Source organism: Eptatretus burgeri, chromosome 13, assembly GCF_056783735.1.
Source record: "Eptatretus burgeri isolate ZD-2024b chromosome 13, Ebu_testis_v1, whole genome shotgun sequence".
NCBI classification, from domain to species: Eukaryota; Metazoa; Chordata; class Myxini; order Myxiniformes; family Myxinidae; genus Eptatretus; species Eptatretus burgeri.
Genome location: NC_140973.1, coordinates 17,924,745 through 17,938,942, shown reverse-complemented (window position 1 = coordinate 17,938,942; position 14,198 = coordinate 17,924,745). Strand labels below are relative to the sequence as shown.

The 14,198-nt window shown below is 43.8% G+C and overlaps 1 protein-coding gene across 3 annotated transcripts in view; it reads left to right on the top strand.

The window, feature by feature from the left end:
• The first annotated feature begins 323 nt into the window (after positions 1 to 323).
• The window catches only part of BNIP1 (BCL2 interacting protein 1), a 20,459-nt gene continuing 6,584 nt past the window's right edge, over positions 324 to 14,198 (top strand). The window contains exons 1-3 of one of the 3 annotated variants that reach the window (XM_085851418.1): positions 324 to 658; positions 10,634 to 10,726; positions 13,065 to 13,156. In XM_085851418.1, coding sequence (XP_085707544.1) covers positions 587 to 658; positions 10,634 to 10,726; positions 13,065 to 13,156 — 257 coding nt within the window. In that variant the 5' untranslated portion in view covers positions 324 to 586. The remainder of the gene's footprint in view (positions 659 to 10,633; positions 10,727 to 13,064; positions 13,157 to 14,198) is intronic. The other 2 variants (XM_085851417.1, XM_085851419.1) reach the window with 2 other exon arrangements.

Here is a 14,198-nt window from a genome sequence, read left to right as displayed (position 1 = left end):
TTGTCTGACGTATCGACGTGAGCATTTTCCTTCAGTCTCTCATACATACAATGAGTTGTAAGCGGAATTTTGACACAATGAATCATTGTTATTAAAATTTATTTTCCAGTCACAGGAAATGGGAGCCGAGGCGGTGTATAAAATATAGATTATCCGGGACACTGTATGCTTCTCTGACGTATCGACGTGAGCGTTTTCCTTCAGTCTCTCATACATACAATGAGTTGTAAGCGGATTTTTCACACAATGAATCATTGTTATTAAAATTTATTTTCCAGTCAGAGGAAATGGGAGCCGAGGCGGTGTATAAAATATAGATTATCCGGGACACTGTATGCTTGACTGACGTATCGACGTGCGCCGCGTACTTCCTCGCTTCCGGTTTCTCGAGTCCTGTGTGGATTTTTGATTTTTTTTTTCTTACTTGTTAATTATTATGAGGTAAAGGTTCCAAGTTGGCAATGTGGCGTCTCTCGGTCGGCTAGAGAGATGGCAGCAAATTTGACAACGACGTTTTGGGTTTTGTGTGGAACGGTCCGAGAAACACGGAATTTGAGAATCGAAGTGTTTGGACATTGGTCGTGCCATGGAGCTTCCCGTTCGTGTCTGCACTCAAGAGCTCGTGAAGCTTGACTTGGAGATCAAGGCTCTGATACAGGTAGGACGGGGGAGGGGGCAGGTAAGGTGGTTGTCATGGACGACAATGGTTTAAATGTTTTTTTTGGTAATTATATATACTAGTGCGTGGCCGGACGTGCGTGACGTCAATTGTGACGTCATATCAAACGAAGAAGAATTGTGACAGCACAGTGTCCTATCATTGGTTTAGTAAATAAATGGCCATAACTTGAGAACCAGTTGTCCGATTAATATCAAACCTTGAAAAGGCACATCCACAGGGCCCCAGCAATATACCTGGCAAGTTTCAATTAGATCGGACCAGTGGTTGTCGAGAAACAGCGGTCAAAGATACACACAGCTGGAATTGTAGATAGATACTAGCAAAGTACCCGCCCATGGGCGGGTACAGTTATCTGTTGAATGGCGTTGGTCCCGTCTCGATCAGATCAAATTGAGAAATTGACGTTATCCGGTGACCTTGACCCCGTGACCTTTGACCTTTACCTTGATCCCCTTATGTCCGTTCCCAAGGATCACATATGCCAAGTTTCATCTCATTCTATCCAACGGTTTGGCCGTCTATAAAGGACAACCAAACATGAAAAATTGATGTTTCAGTCAATTTATGACGTCATAACTCGAAAACCGGAAGTCGGAAGTGAATGTCGTCAATCAACTGTGTCATTTAATTTTGATTATCTGTCGAATGGCGTTGGTCCCGTCTCGATCGGATGAAATTGAGAAATTGAAGTTACCCGGTGACCTTGACCCCGTGACCTTTGACCTTGAACTTGACCCCCCCCCATGTCCGTTCTCATGTCCCAAGGATCACTCATGCCAAGTTTAATCTCATTCCATCTAACGGTTCGGCCGCCTATAAAGGACGAACAATCACACACACATACACATACATACAAACAATCATATTCTATTTTTTTAGTATAGTAGATATATTTTTTTTGGTTTGAAATATTAAAATTTCGGATTAATTAATTTAAAAGGTTTTCCTCGTTAAGTGAGTGTAAAGGTGGTACTGCATCTCTCAGGACACTGTCTGCAGCACCTTATGTAAAGGTCTGAATGAATGAGCAGGCCATTGTGTGTTGGTGCCGTTGTTCATTGATCTGATTTTAGTTTGCTGTGTTTATATTGGCACTACTTGCTGGAGGTAGGATTATGCAATAATGGTTTAAATACCTGGTAAATCTTTAATTACCTTGTGGTATAATGACACAGAAGTGAACATAAATACTAGCAGTTTACCCTCCAGCGGATGGGCGGAGTTTACACGTTATTTATTAAATGAAATGTCATTACAAATGAAAGATGCCTAAGGTCTGACTGGTCTTAATGGCCACAAGGTTCAATGGTGTAAAGATTTAATGGTCTGAAAGGTCCTGACTCTCGAGTCCAGACGAAGTTATGGTGAAATAATACGTAATAAATAGACGTACTCGCATGGGTCTTTCAAGGCTAAAGACACATTTTCGGTTATATATATTCATATATATATATATATATATATATATATATCGCAGTTTGCCAGCGCTGGCAGGCTTGCCAAAAGGTACGCACACCTGCCTCGAAGTTGTCTAGCCGGGGTTCGAATCCTGACCCAGCTATATCTGTCATCCCAGTGCTTCACAGGCAGGGTGATTCATCAATGTGTGTGCCGTCCCTCGCATGGACGTTAAACTGGCGTCCTCTCTGCAAGTATTAGTTGGTGGACGTTAAAGATCCCACAGTGTCCTTCGCGAAGAGTAGGTGAGCTCTCACCGGCACCATAAACAAATTACAAATTCCTGTCCCAAAAACAGCACGAGTCAACAGTCTAAATTATGGCCTAAAAAAAAAAAAAAACAACCCACATTGCACTGGCACCCAGCACATGATCATTGATTGCTTCATGTCCAGGGATAACAAGTTTCAGTGTTAATAAGGAAGCTGCATTGACTTGATGTTGATCCACTGAGTGATATCAACTTGCCTGATGAAAAATATGATTCCGATGTACCATACTGTACTCTGTTTCAGAGCGTCAGTGGCTGCCGAAGCAGTTTCTTGGCGAGTGTTATACTGCGTTGTTCACCATTGTCTTTCCAACAGTAGTTAGGGCAGGAATTAGTAACTTGGCCATGGTGCTGGCGATAGCTCGCCTACTTTTTCGTGAAGGACAAGTTGGGGTCTTTAACGTCCACCAACTTATGTCGGCAGACGGGATGCCCAGTTTGATGTCCATCCGAGGGACGGCACACATGGATGAAATGCAGGGATGACAGCTTATAACTGGGTCGGGATTCAAACCCAGGCGAGACGGCTTGGAGGGGAGTGTGTGTTCCTCTAGTCTAGGCCATCCTGCCAGCCCTAGAAATGTTACCCACAAATACTGTCACCGTTAATGCTATTACATTCCCAGTTTTCCCTGATTTCTCATGGCCATCTTTCTCTTTTATCATTCATTCATGATATCACCACTTTTTGTGATGTGACGTTGGTGGATAAGGACTGGTCTGATTTGACGAACAATGGCAACCATCTGACGAGCTTCTTGCATTGAGCGGAATCATGATGACATCCTTGCGATTTCTCAATTTAATTGTGTTAATGATCATTCCTTTTGGGTTTTACCTCCGCCACCGAAGGTGAAGGAGGTTATGTTTTCACCCCTTTCTGTCTGTTTGTGTATAGGATATCTCAAAAAGTTGTTAATGGATCCGGATGAAATTTTGTGGACAGGTTTGGTGTGTGACAAGGGTGAACTGATTAGATTTTGATGAAGATTGGGATCCGGATCCGACTACTAGAATATTTTTAAGTGATTCTTCACCATTGAGAGATCGGGCCAAAAATGATATAGTGCTGTATAGCATGATATTTCAAAAATGTATTGGGCCCGATATGTTCTCATGGATTTGGAATTGTATGGCAGAGGTATGCGCTCTACCGAGTGCCCTTCTAGTTATTTTTGTTGTCATTAGGGCAGGTTGTTTGGATTTTCAGTGGTGATATTTCTGTCAACCAGTTGTGCCTTATGTGGTTGTTCCAATGATGAAGCGAGCTTAACATTGGTGGCAAGCTCACCATTCATTTGTGACTATGCAGCGTTTGGCGATTTAATCATGTGTGATTTCTTGCATAAACTAGAGAGTTCGTAGAACATGATACCCCGTGCAGTGTTCAGGTACATACAGGAGGGCCTTGCTGTTTGCGGGGATTACATTCTTGAAAATATCCATGAACTGCAAATCCATAAACTTTGGGGGTAATGGGGAAAATAAGATTAGCAACTTCAACTTTAAAATTTGTCCAAAATGTACCTTTAATTAACATGTTTGTGCATTGTTTACGTGCCGTTTATTTTCATGAATATAAGTTATTGCCTCCACCACCGGAGATGGAAGGAGGTTGCTATTGTTGTGGCACGCTGGTACCCAGAGTGCTCTGGGAAGTGACGGCACTTCCCCCAACCTCAGTGGCTGTGTTTGTCTCATTTAACAATCATGTGTTGTCGTGTGTGTGTGTGTGTGTGTGTGTGTGTGTGTGTGTGTGTGTGTGTGTGTGTGTGTGTGTGTGTGTGTGTGTGTGTGTGTGTGTGTGTGTGTGTCACCAGTTTATTAAGGTAAACTGCATAAGTGCTTGTACATAAATTGCTATTCCCTCTATAGTCGGATAACTCTGCCTTCTTGCGTGTTCCCCTGCCCCATTATAAATAAATACATTCGTTAAATGTATCAGTTTGTTGCTGTGTTTCTTCCATTGGCTTAGCGAGATGCGCGTTGGTGAATTATATAGGCTGTTGCCGCGGTAAATGTACATTCGCACCGACGGAACTTCGGCAACCGTCCGCACGGGTTGAGCATGCTAACGGCTTGACTCGTACGAGGGCCATCGAGGGTGAATTTCCCCGGTAGTTTGGACGACGTGGGTATTTAGGTAAATTGAAATTGGCAATCGACCCTACCCCAAGTGGTCGACCTATCGGCGATCTTCGGTCCGATAAGGGACCCGTCGGCTCCGGAGTTGTCCTGGGTGACGACCTATAAATTTTGGGTGTTCGGTAGAGTCTGCCCTTCTGCTCCACCTAGCGGTCGTGCTCACAGCCGATGCCCGGCCCGCAACAATATTACTGTATCGCATGATATTTCAAAAACGTATTTGGCCCGATATGATTGTGTGGTGGAGGTATGTGCTCTACCGAATGCCCTTCTAGTTCTGTTCTTGCGTTTGGCAGCTTGGCTGCCGGGTATTTATCATTTCTTGGAAGCATGGCTGTGCCACTGATGCTGTGCCCCTCTACCAGTCGACTGGTACTCATTTTGCCGACCTCGGAAGGATGACAGGCTGAGTCAACCCCACCTTGTGTTAATTCGGTGGCCAACAGGACTCAAACTCAGGACCCTAAGATCCCAAGCTAGCCACCCTAACCACTAAGCCAACACCAGGTGTTATAAGTTATTAACAACATAAAATAGTTTATTTGCTTGAGTTATCACTATTGGCTCACTTGGACTTTAGTCCGGTGAGCTGATGCGATCGAGCAGTGTCAGTCAGTCAACACTTCAGTCATTATCGCTTGAACCAAACACACAATTGAGATGAAACTTGGCCACAAGCTTCAACACCTATGATGTACTAAAGTTTGTTAATGCCATTTTTTTTTTAAATCAGGTTCTAAGGGGGTCTGCGGGGAGGGGGTGGGGTTTGAGTGACTGTTGCTCCTGATCCAGGTGGGCTTCAGGGTGTGCAGTCCAAATTTTATTATTATTGTTGTTTTTTTGTATGCAGCTTTATGCTGCTGGTTGCATCATTGCTGGGAGCGTGGCTATGCCACTGATGCAGTGCCCCGTTTCCAGTAAGCCGCTACTCATTTTGCTAATCTCCGAAGGATGACAGGCAGACGCAGCCCACCTGGTGTTGTTTAACACCACGACAGGTGCTCAAACTCAAGACCATAAAATCTTTGGCCAACCACCTTAACCGTTAAGCCAACCCCAGGCTCGTTTGCCTGTCTGAAGAACATTAAAAAGTTTATTTTCTTGTGTTATTGAAAGCATGAAACTTACCTTTAATAATAATAATGATTATCAACTGTATTCAAGGATGCGATCGCGATGTTGATGATTGAACGATAAAGACGAGTTGATGGAGATGATGGTACACACCCATAAAAGCCGCCTCTTCTTCACCTCGAAAAACATGCCACACCCTCTCATGCTATATCTCGATATATTGCATCGCTCTTCTGAGTATTATGAAGATGCTTTGTTTTATACATTCTTCAAGTATATAATTCAATTTAAAGAGGTTTAAAGGCATATAGATAAAATTTATTCTGGATTTTACTGCCGTTTTACCCAGCGTCGATTACCCCACCCTATCTCATAAACTGATGAGAGGGATGGACAGACATTAACCAATTGCTTAACCCTGATTTTAGCTTCACATGTACGGGGTAATAAATGTTTTTCAGTAAACCATAGCACATGACAATACTCGTCACCATGTCATAATGCGTTAACATTTGAGCTAAAAACGTTTAATCAGACCCATGTACATTTGCACCAGTTCTGGAATTTTGAAGCTCTGACGTTGCTCGAGCAGAGACGAGGCCTCTGATGTTGGCACCTCTACTCGTACTGCAAAGGATCACTTTATCAATCAATCATTCCTTCCTTTGGATGAGATGTTGTTACTCCACACACACGGTGAAATGCGGGGTTAAGCAATTGGTTCATGTCTGTCTCTGTCTGTCTGTCTGTCTGTCTGTCTGTGTCCGTCCATCCATCTTATCAGTTTATGATCGGGTAACAGCTTATTTAAATGGAATGTTATATTTTGAGCACAAATCGGACTGTGACTAGAAAGATTAGTCTGCAGCTTTGCCATCCATTGGCTCTGAATTTGTCCCAATCGCACATGTGCAGAGAATAATAATAATAATCTATACATTACTAAAACTCTCATCATATATATATATATATATATATATATATATATATATATATATATATATATATATATATATATATGATAATGCTCCTGAAATACAGCCAAAACAGTACACAATAGCACAAAAATTTTAGGGGCACCTTACCATTCACCTACGGTGTGCAGTATCAAGTTTTGTTCAAACCGGGCAACGAAAAAAATATTTAAAAATCAATTCCCGATTCAGTCAAGTACTCTTTGGGAGAATTTGATTAAAGCAAACAACCTCAGCGGTATAGTTCGCTGGAGCTATCTTTTTTTTTTTTTTTTCTTCTTGAAATGATGTTTTTTTCATCAACCGCTGTCACAACGGGAACCCAACGGGTTCACGGGTTATCTGGTAGATAATAATAATAATACCATTCCTTTTGTGCCATATCGGCACATAGGGCTGCCGAGGCAGTTTCATTGGCAAGGAGTACAATCCTGGACAGGTCGCTACTCCGACGCAGGTTACCCCAAATGGTCATTACCCAGTACGCTGGTACTCATTTCACTGACCACGGAAGGATGACAGGTTGAATCAACCATACCTGGTGTTAATTCAATGGTATAACAGGGGTTCAAACTTGGGACCCATAGGTCCCAAGCCATCCTCCTTAACCACGAAGCCAGCACCAGGCTAAACATGCGCAGAGAGGAGTGACGTAATGCTTTTTACTCTGTCTGCATGCCTTGCAGTGAAACAAAATTGAAAATCATTCCAAAAAGGAAACTTACTGTTTTTAAAGACACCGTAATGCACACATACAACAGGCATGAAGAACTAATGTAACATGTTAGATAAGGTGACGTCGTAGCTTCTCTAGAAAATGGTGGTATAACCTGGAATTAATTTACACATAGTATACGCCTTTTAAACCTAGTGAAATCTTTTCTGAAATTGAATGATATCCTTGAAGACTATCATTCTTCGAAAAATCATGTGTTGCGAATTCGCGCCCGCCGGCGTGCGAGCGGCCACGTAACTCGAATCGCGGCACGTCGCCCACCGGACGGACAATTCCATCGTGACCCTCTCGGACTAACGCCGGGAACTAGTCACGGGTGGGCCTTTCGGCCTCACCACGATCGTGCCAATCGGCCCCCCGCGTGGGATAGGGTTACTCGCCAAATTCGACCTACCTAAGTACCCACACGGAGGGTAGACCGGGCGATCGCACCTCGCCGCAGGTCGACTTCGGACACGGGCCACTTTAAGCGACCCGTTCCGTACTATCGGGATAACCGAGCGGTGTTATCGTCAACCTCGACGGTTCCGATTAATTATTGGGCGTATTTAGCCCACGACCAACCCTTTTACGTGAAGTAAGATGGAGATTCAATTAAAGAAAAGACGAAGTGAAACGGGAAAAAAACAGTTCAACATAATTCACATTTATTCCGCGGTAAACGGAAAGCACACATATACAATTACAACAATTATGCACCAAAAGCAATTGCAACAAAAGAAACACAATGCAGATCTACTACCGACTACGCGTGCACACGGCAACACTTACACAGTTTTACTTTACAGACGGCGCCGACAACACATATACTCAAAAGAAAAAGGGGCCACCCTCTACTACAAGGGGGCAGACGGGCCTGGGTCGAGACCGCGTGGAGCCTACCCGTCTTGTGATCAGCCGCAAAATGGCGGCGGTGCCCCGACTCCGCGCTCCTCCGCGGGTTTCGTTGGCACCGCTTGGAATGGGGTGGGAACGGGGCCCCCTTTTCGCACTATCTCAGCGTGGGGGGGAAACGAGGGGGGGGGGTTGTTGATGCTCTGGGGAAAGAGGATAGCTGGCTTGCTTGGGTCCCGCGACGAGCGACTCCACTGCGCCCTAGACCGCGTTCCCGGCTTCTCTCTGCAGCTCCCCGACAGACTCCGAACCCCGACAGACCGACTCTCCTCCAGACCCGTCTTGACTGCTGCTGCCACACTTCGCCGCCGCCACAACTCGCCCGAGCCCGAAACAGAAACTCTCTGAATTCACCCCGCGCTCGGCGCTTTATAGTGCAGCAGGAGAAACCATATGCAAATTTCCGGATCAGGATGAACTCGGGGGCAGAGCCACGCTCGCCCATTGGACGGAGGAAAAGTGGGCGTGAATCATTCCTGATCCGCGAATTTGCATACATAGATTCTACTCCGACGCGCCTGGAGGCGGGGCCAAATCGCCCCGCGCTTAATGATTGGAGGGATCGGAAGTGGGCGTGAATCATTCCTGATCCAACTTTCCCTCGGAAAGGCCGCTTTTTGCACCCGCTGCTCGGCGCGCGCCCCGCACGAGGCCAGAACAGCCTGACGCTCGGCGTTCACAAGCGGCACGGGAATGGCGGCAGAAGGAGGAGAGGTGAAGGTGGTGGAGGGTTTATTGTGGCGATGATGGCCATGGCGACGCTTGGAATGGCGGTGATGCGATGGTTGCGAGAGCGAGTTGTGAAGGTAAAGGCCGTGGCTGTTGGCGTTGTTGTTGTGAAGCGGAGTTGCGGTTGGTGGTTGTTGTGTGATGGCGGTTGAGACGTGGTTGGCTCAAAATAAAGATAGAACAGAAAAACGGCTATCTTAAAGGGTCGCAGCCCGAATGAATGACATTTATTCCCTCTAAACAACGGGTTTGGGGCTAACTACACATGTACTTACAGAGATATCTCACCTACGGGACCTGAATGGTGGTTTGCGAATTTCCTCAACCACAACACATGCAATATATCGATATATATGTATAGCATGAGAGTGCTGGCATGTGGGGGTGTGCATATCGAGTGAAGAAGAGCCAGCCAATATGGCTATCCGATGCCGATGCAATATTAATCGGAATTTATTTACATAATTAATTAACACAACAATAACCACCTCAACCCCTCCAATATGATCTCCATCAACTCGCTCGTCTTTATCGTCACCGTCATCAACTTCACGATCGCATAATTAGATTCAGTTTATAATTATTATTAAAGGTAAGCTTCATGATCTTAATAACTCAAGAAAAGAATCACTTTATTTTATGCTGTCACAGGAAAATAAGCCTGGTGTTGGATTAACGGTTAACGTGGTTACCTTAAGATCTTAGGGTCTTGAGTTTGAGCCCCTGTCGTGTGGATATTCAACACCAGGTGGGTTGACTCAGCCTGTCATCCTTCCGTGGTTAGAAAAATGAGTACCAGCTTGCTGGAAACGTGGGACTGCATCAGCGCCACAGCTGTGCTTCCAGCAATAATGCAACCAACAGCCATCGGCTGCATGCAAAATGATAATAAAAAAAAAAAAACTTCATTTCATGTTATTAACATTTTTTTTTTATCCATGAAAAACGACATACAAACATGTAAATTTACAGTACAGTTTGGAGACATATTTTAAAGCTGAAGTCCTTAACCATATTTTCCCCATTACCCCCTAAGTTTGTGGTTCTCGGGGATTTTCAAGAACATAACCCCAGCAAACTGCAATATGCTCCTGTGTATACTGTTCTTGAACACTGCGTGGTGTATCGTATCGTGTTCTATTAACTCTCTAGTTAAATACGTCACTGAAGGTGGATGGACGTTGTTTTCACCCCTGTTTGTTTGTGAACAGGATAATTTGGGGGAAGTGCGGTCACTTCCTGGGGCACTCTGGGTGCCCATGATGCCACAACAATGGTGCCTTTCTCACTGCACTCAGCGGGGGATTTCCTAAGGAGGAATTTCCTCTTCCTCTTGGATGCGGACCTATGGGGATTGTCCTTCCTCTTATCTTTTTAAATGTTGGCTGGGGGTTTGAACTGCCATGCTCCCAGACTCTGAGCGGATGCATTAACCATTACACCACCGCGTCTGTTCAACTGAACCTTGATTTACTTTCTGATTGTATTTGTATTACACCAAAAGTGTGCTGCCAGGGTAATAAAAACTACTCGCATTTAGCCTGGCCAGATATGAAATATCTTGATGAGCAAAGGAGATATAAATTTTTGTGTGATGAGTGATGACAAATGGATGCTTTTGAAGATTGTTTGAATCCTCAGTTCCCTCTTCCTTGCCCTAATATTTTCAGGATATCCGTGAATGCGAGGGTCCGCACTCTGTTCTGACCCATCTAAATGGCTGCGTACGAGAAAAGCTGAAGCTGCTCCGAGCACGTATTGAAGTAAGGACTGAAGAAGTAGCACATGGCAACGTTTATTATGTTATGTAGTGACGTATGAACACTGCGATTTGCATTTTCTTTGGGTTGCGAGGACTGTAACCACTGTCATGATGATGAGGTACCCAGGCTGATTTCAATCAGCAGTGGTTATGTCGAACGACCAGTATAATCGCTGTTTAAATCGAAAGACAAAGATCAAATTTGAGCTGAAAGTGGGATTAGGAAATAGGGAAAAAAACTCACTTGTGGAATAAAAAGACCTGCAAGTAATGAAGATGGTGCATATGTGGTAAATGGCCTGCACGATGTAAAAGCTTCCTTTACTTCTGCCATCGTATGCCTGGTGTTGGCTTAATGGTTAGGGTGGTGGGCTTGGGATCCTATGATCCTGAGATCAAACCACACTCTGCTGCTGAATTAATACCAGGTGGGGTTGACTCAGCCTTTCATCCTTCTGAGATTGGCAAAATGAGTGCCAGCATGCTGGTATCCTGCGTCGGAGTGGCGACCCATCCAGGATTGTGTCCAATGGCCAAGGAGACTGCTTAGGCAGCACCAACGCTCTGCACAGAGTATGGTCCCAATGGATGGATGGATGGACCTCTGCTATAATGCTAAGTGGCAAAATAAATAATGGATTTGAGGCAACCATCAACATGGTCTAAACAAATGTACTAGGACATGTGAGAGGAGAGAAAAAGAAGATCATAAAAGAGGAATTTACTGCAGTAACAAGATGCCACAAGTGGTGGAGTGTTTACCAGTGCAGGAACATGGATTTGCCAAGGAAGGAGTTTAGGGTTTCGGAGAACGATGTTTGAGACCAGCACAAGGTGCTGGCGACGTGTCCCCCAGCTCTGTGACATCGACTGCTCCCCTCGGATGTACACCGGTCGAAACTTCTTCAGGAGCCGGATGGAACCGAACTCCTGAATAATGGAGCCTCAAATAAGTGATTGTTCGCCGATGTATCAAATGATGCTAACTTTGCAGAGGGATCAAAAATAAAAATGGAGGCCAACACGATCCATTCCACATGTGGCAAACATTTGGGTGATAAGCAGAAAGGCTATTTTGAACACTTGCACTGTTTCGCGGTAGAAATGTTTTTACCATCATGTGGGAGAATAAATAAATGGGAAAGTTAAAAAAAAAAAAAAAAACTGAATTGCTCTGTCCTGTCTATCTGTCTGTGAATATGTGACAGACAGACATACAGACACAATCTACACCTAAACGGTTGTGCAGAAATTCACCAAATTTGGTGGTTATGATCACCACATGGCAGTATCATTTTTTTTGGCCCCGTCTCCTGGGGAAGGGTCACAAGGCTAAATGCCCCAAAAAAATGCAATTACAGGCACATTTTTAATGAAACTGTGTGTGTTCAATCAACATTGGGGATGCATTAAATATGTAACGATTTTTTTTTAGGGGGGGGGTTGACGTCCGGTTCAAACCACAAGGGGTGGGGTCATAGGGTCACCAGGGTAAAAACGGTTTTTGTTTTGTTTTTTTAACTCAAAACTTGACATTGGGCCATTCCTGGTGGAACTTTTTGCTTGTCTTCCAACTTTGTTTCAGGTGGGAAGTGTGGGGATCTGCGACGGTGTGCCATCGGCTTATCTCTAGTTTATTTATTTATTTTTAGTTGAACCTTGTTACATGAGGTAAGATCTGAATTTTATCAACAAGGCAAATCGCTGTATCTTCGAAAACCAAGTTGTGTATATATATATATATATATATATTTTTTTATTCATTCGTTGAAAATTCGTTTGATATTTCTCCTCCTCGATTTTTAGTGAAATCGTAGTGTGTTCAAACTCCATGTTGTCCACTGGAATTTTGTGTGCGGTGGGTTTAAAATGCATGCGAGTGGTGATGACTATTTAATTATTTATTTCTTACGGTGAAATCGTGATAATAATGGCGTCAACGGAAAATGGCAATCAGCCACACACCAGCTCTGACTTTGCTCTCCTTTTAAACAGGATTTGTGCACAATTGCATTTGTTTTCCTTGGGACAAAACTTTGCTGTATGGAGGTTTTTATTTATTTATTTATTTTGTCTCATGATCTTTCTCATTATATGGTATCTTAATAAATGTATTAAACATGAGCCTTTTGTGACCGGCATTGCGAAGGAATCCCTTGGGAATGTCTTCGTTCGCACGTGCTTTTGTACTCGTTCGTTCATTTTGCATTTTGCATTTTGCACTCGGTCAACATTTCAACGTACTGTCCTGTGTGCTGAAGAATTTACTCCAATGAGTTGTGAAGCTAAATGACCAATGCTCTACATAATAGACTGTGCTTGATTGTGGATACCTGCAGGACCTCGAAAGGATGGCCATGGAACAGGATCGTGAAACAGACAAGCGGGAAATTCTGCACGAAGTCGAGAATCATCGGAAACAGTTGATCAGGCAGGTAACCTCATGGCACCATTAGACTATCCCAAGTCTGCAGGTGTTGGAAGGAATCTTGAGATCGACATTGAGCGGCGTGTTTTAATTTAATTTAATTTTGTACTGAGAAGCTGCAGAAGGCATGTTACCATTGCACAAGTAGAGGTTGCTTGTGCACTGAAAAGGATGGTTTAATATGAAGGCAATTGAAGAACATTTAATTCCTCTTAATTTTGTTAAAATTATGTATAATTAATTTCAATCCTGGTGTTGGCTTAACGGTTAAGGTGGCTGGCTTAAGATCATAGGGTCTTCAGTTAGAGCCCCTGTCGTGCTGTTAAATATCACCAGGTGGGTTGACTCGAACTGTCGTCCCTCCAAGATTGGCAAAATGAGTACCAGCTTAATGGAAACGGGGCACCGCATCAGCGGCACAGCCACGCTCCCAGTAATGATGCAACCAGCAGCTGTAGGCTGCATCTGAAATGATGATTGTCAATGTCACAAATTATGCAATCAGGATACATTTTGTTCTCTGCATATTGACTTATTTGTTCATTCCACACATTGCAAACATGTTGCCTTATTTTACTGCAGGACAGGAAACCCTTCCACTGTTATGATACTTTTCGTCATTGCTACCCAATGTTTTTTAATGTTTTTTTTTAAAAACAAACCAAGTTTTTGCCACCTGATTTTTCTGATGGATATTTGAGTTGGAAGGAGCTTGACCTTTAATTGAGAATTCAAATAAAGGAAACAAAATGATTAAAAATATCCCCGTGGGGGACTGACTGTTATTTCCTCAACAGGCGGGGTGAAAATGAGGGAAATAAAGGGCCATGGTCCCCTTTCCTGAAGTGGTACAGTCATGGGGAGCACAACTTGAGTTGGCCCTTATGTTTCATGAAGAGTTTGGTCTGCATCTGGTCATCGGTTTCTGAGAATATTTTGAAATAAATTAACTGAATTTGAGTCAAAATCCCCCTTTTCAGCCTCTTTATGGGGAGCACAACCCCATGATACCCTACTGTTCTGATACATTGCACCAAATTTGGTC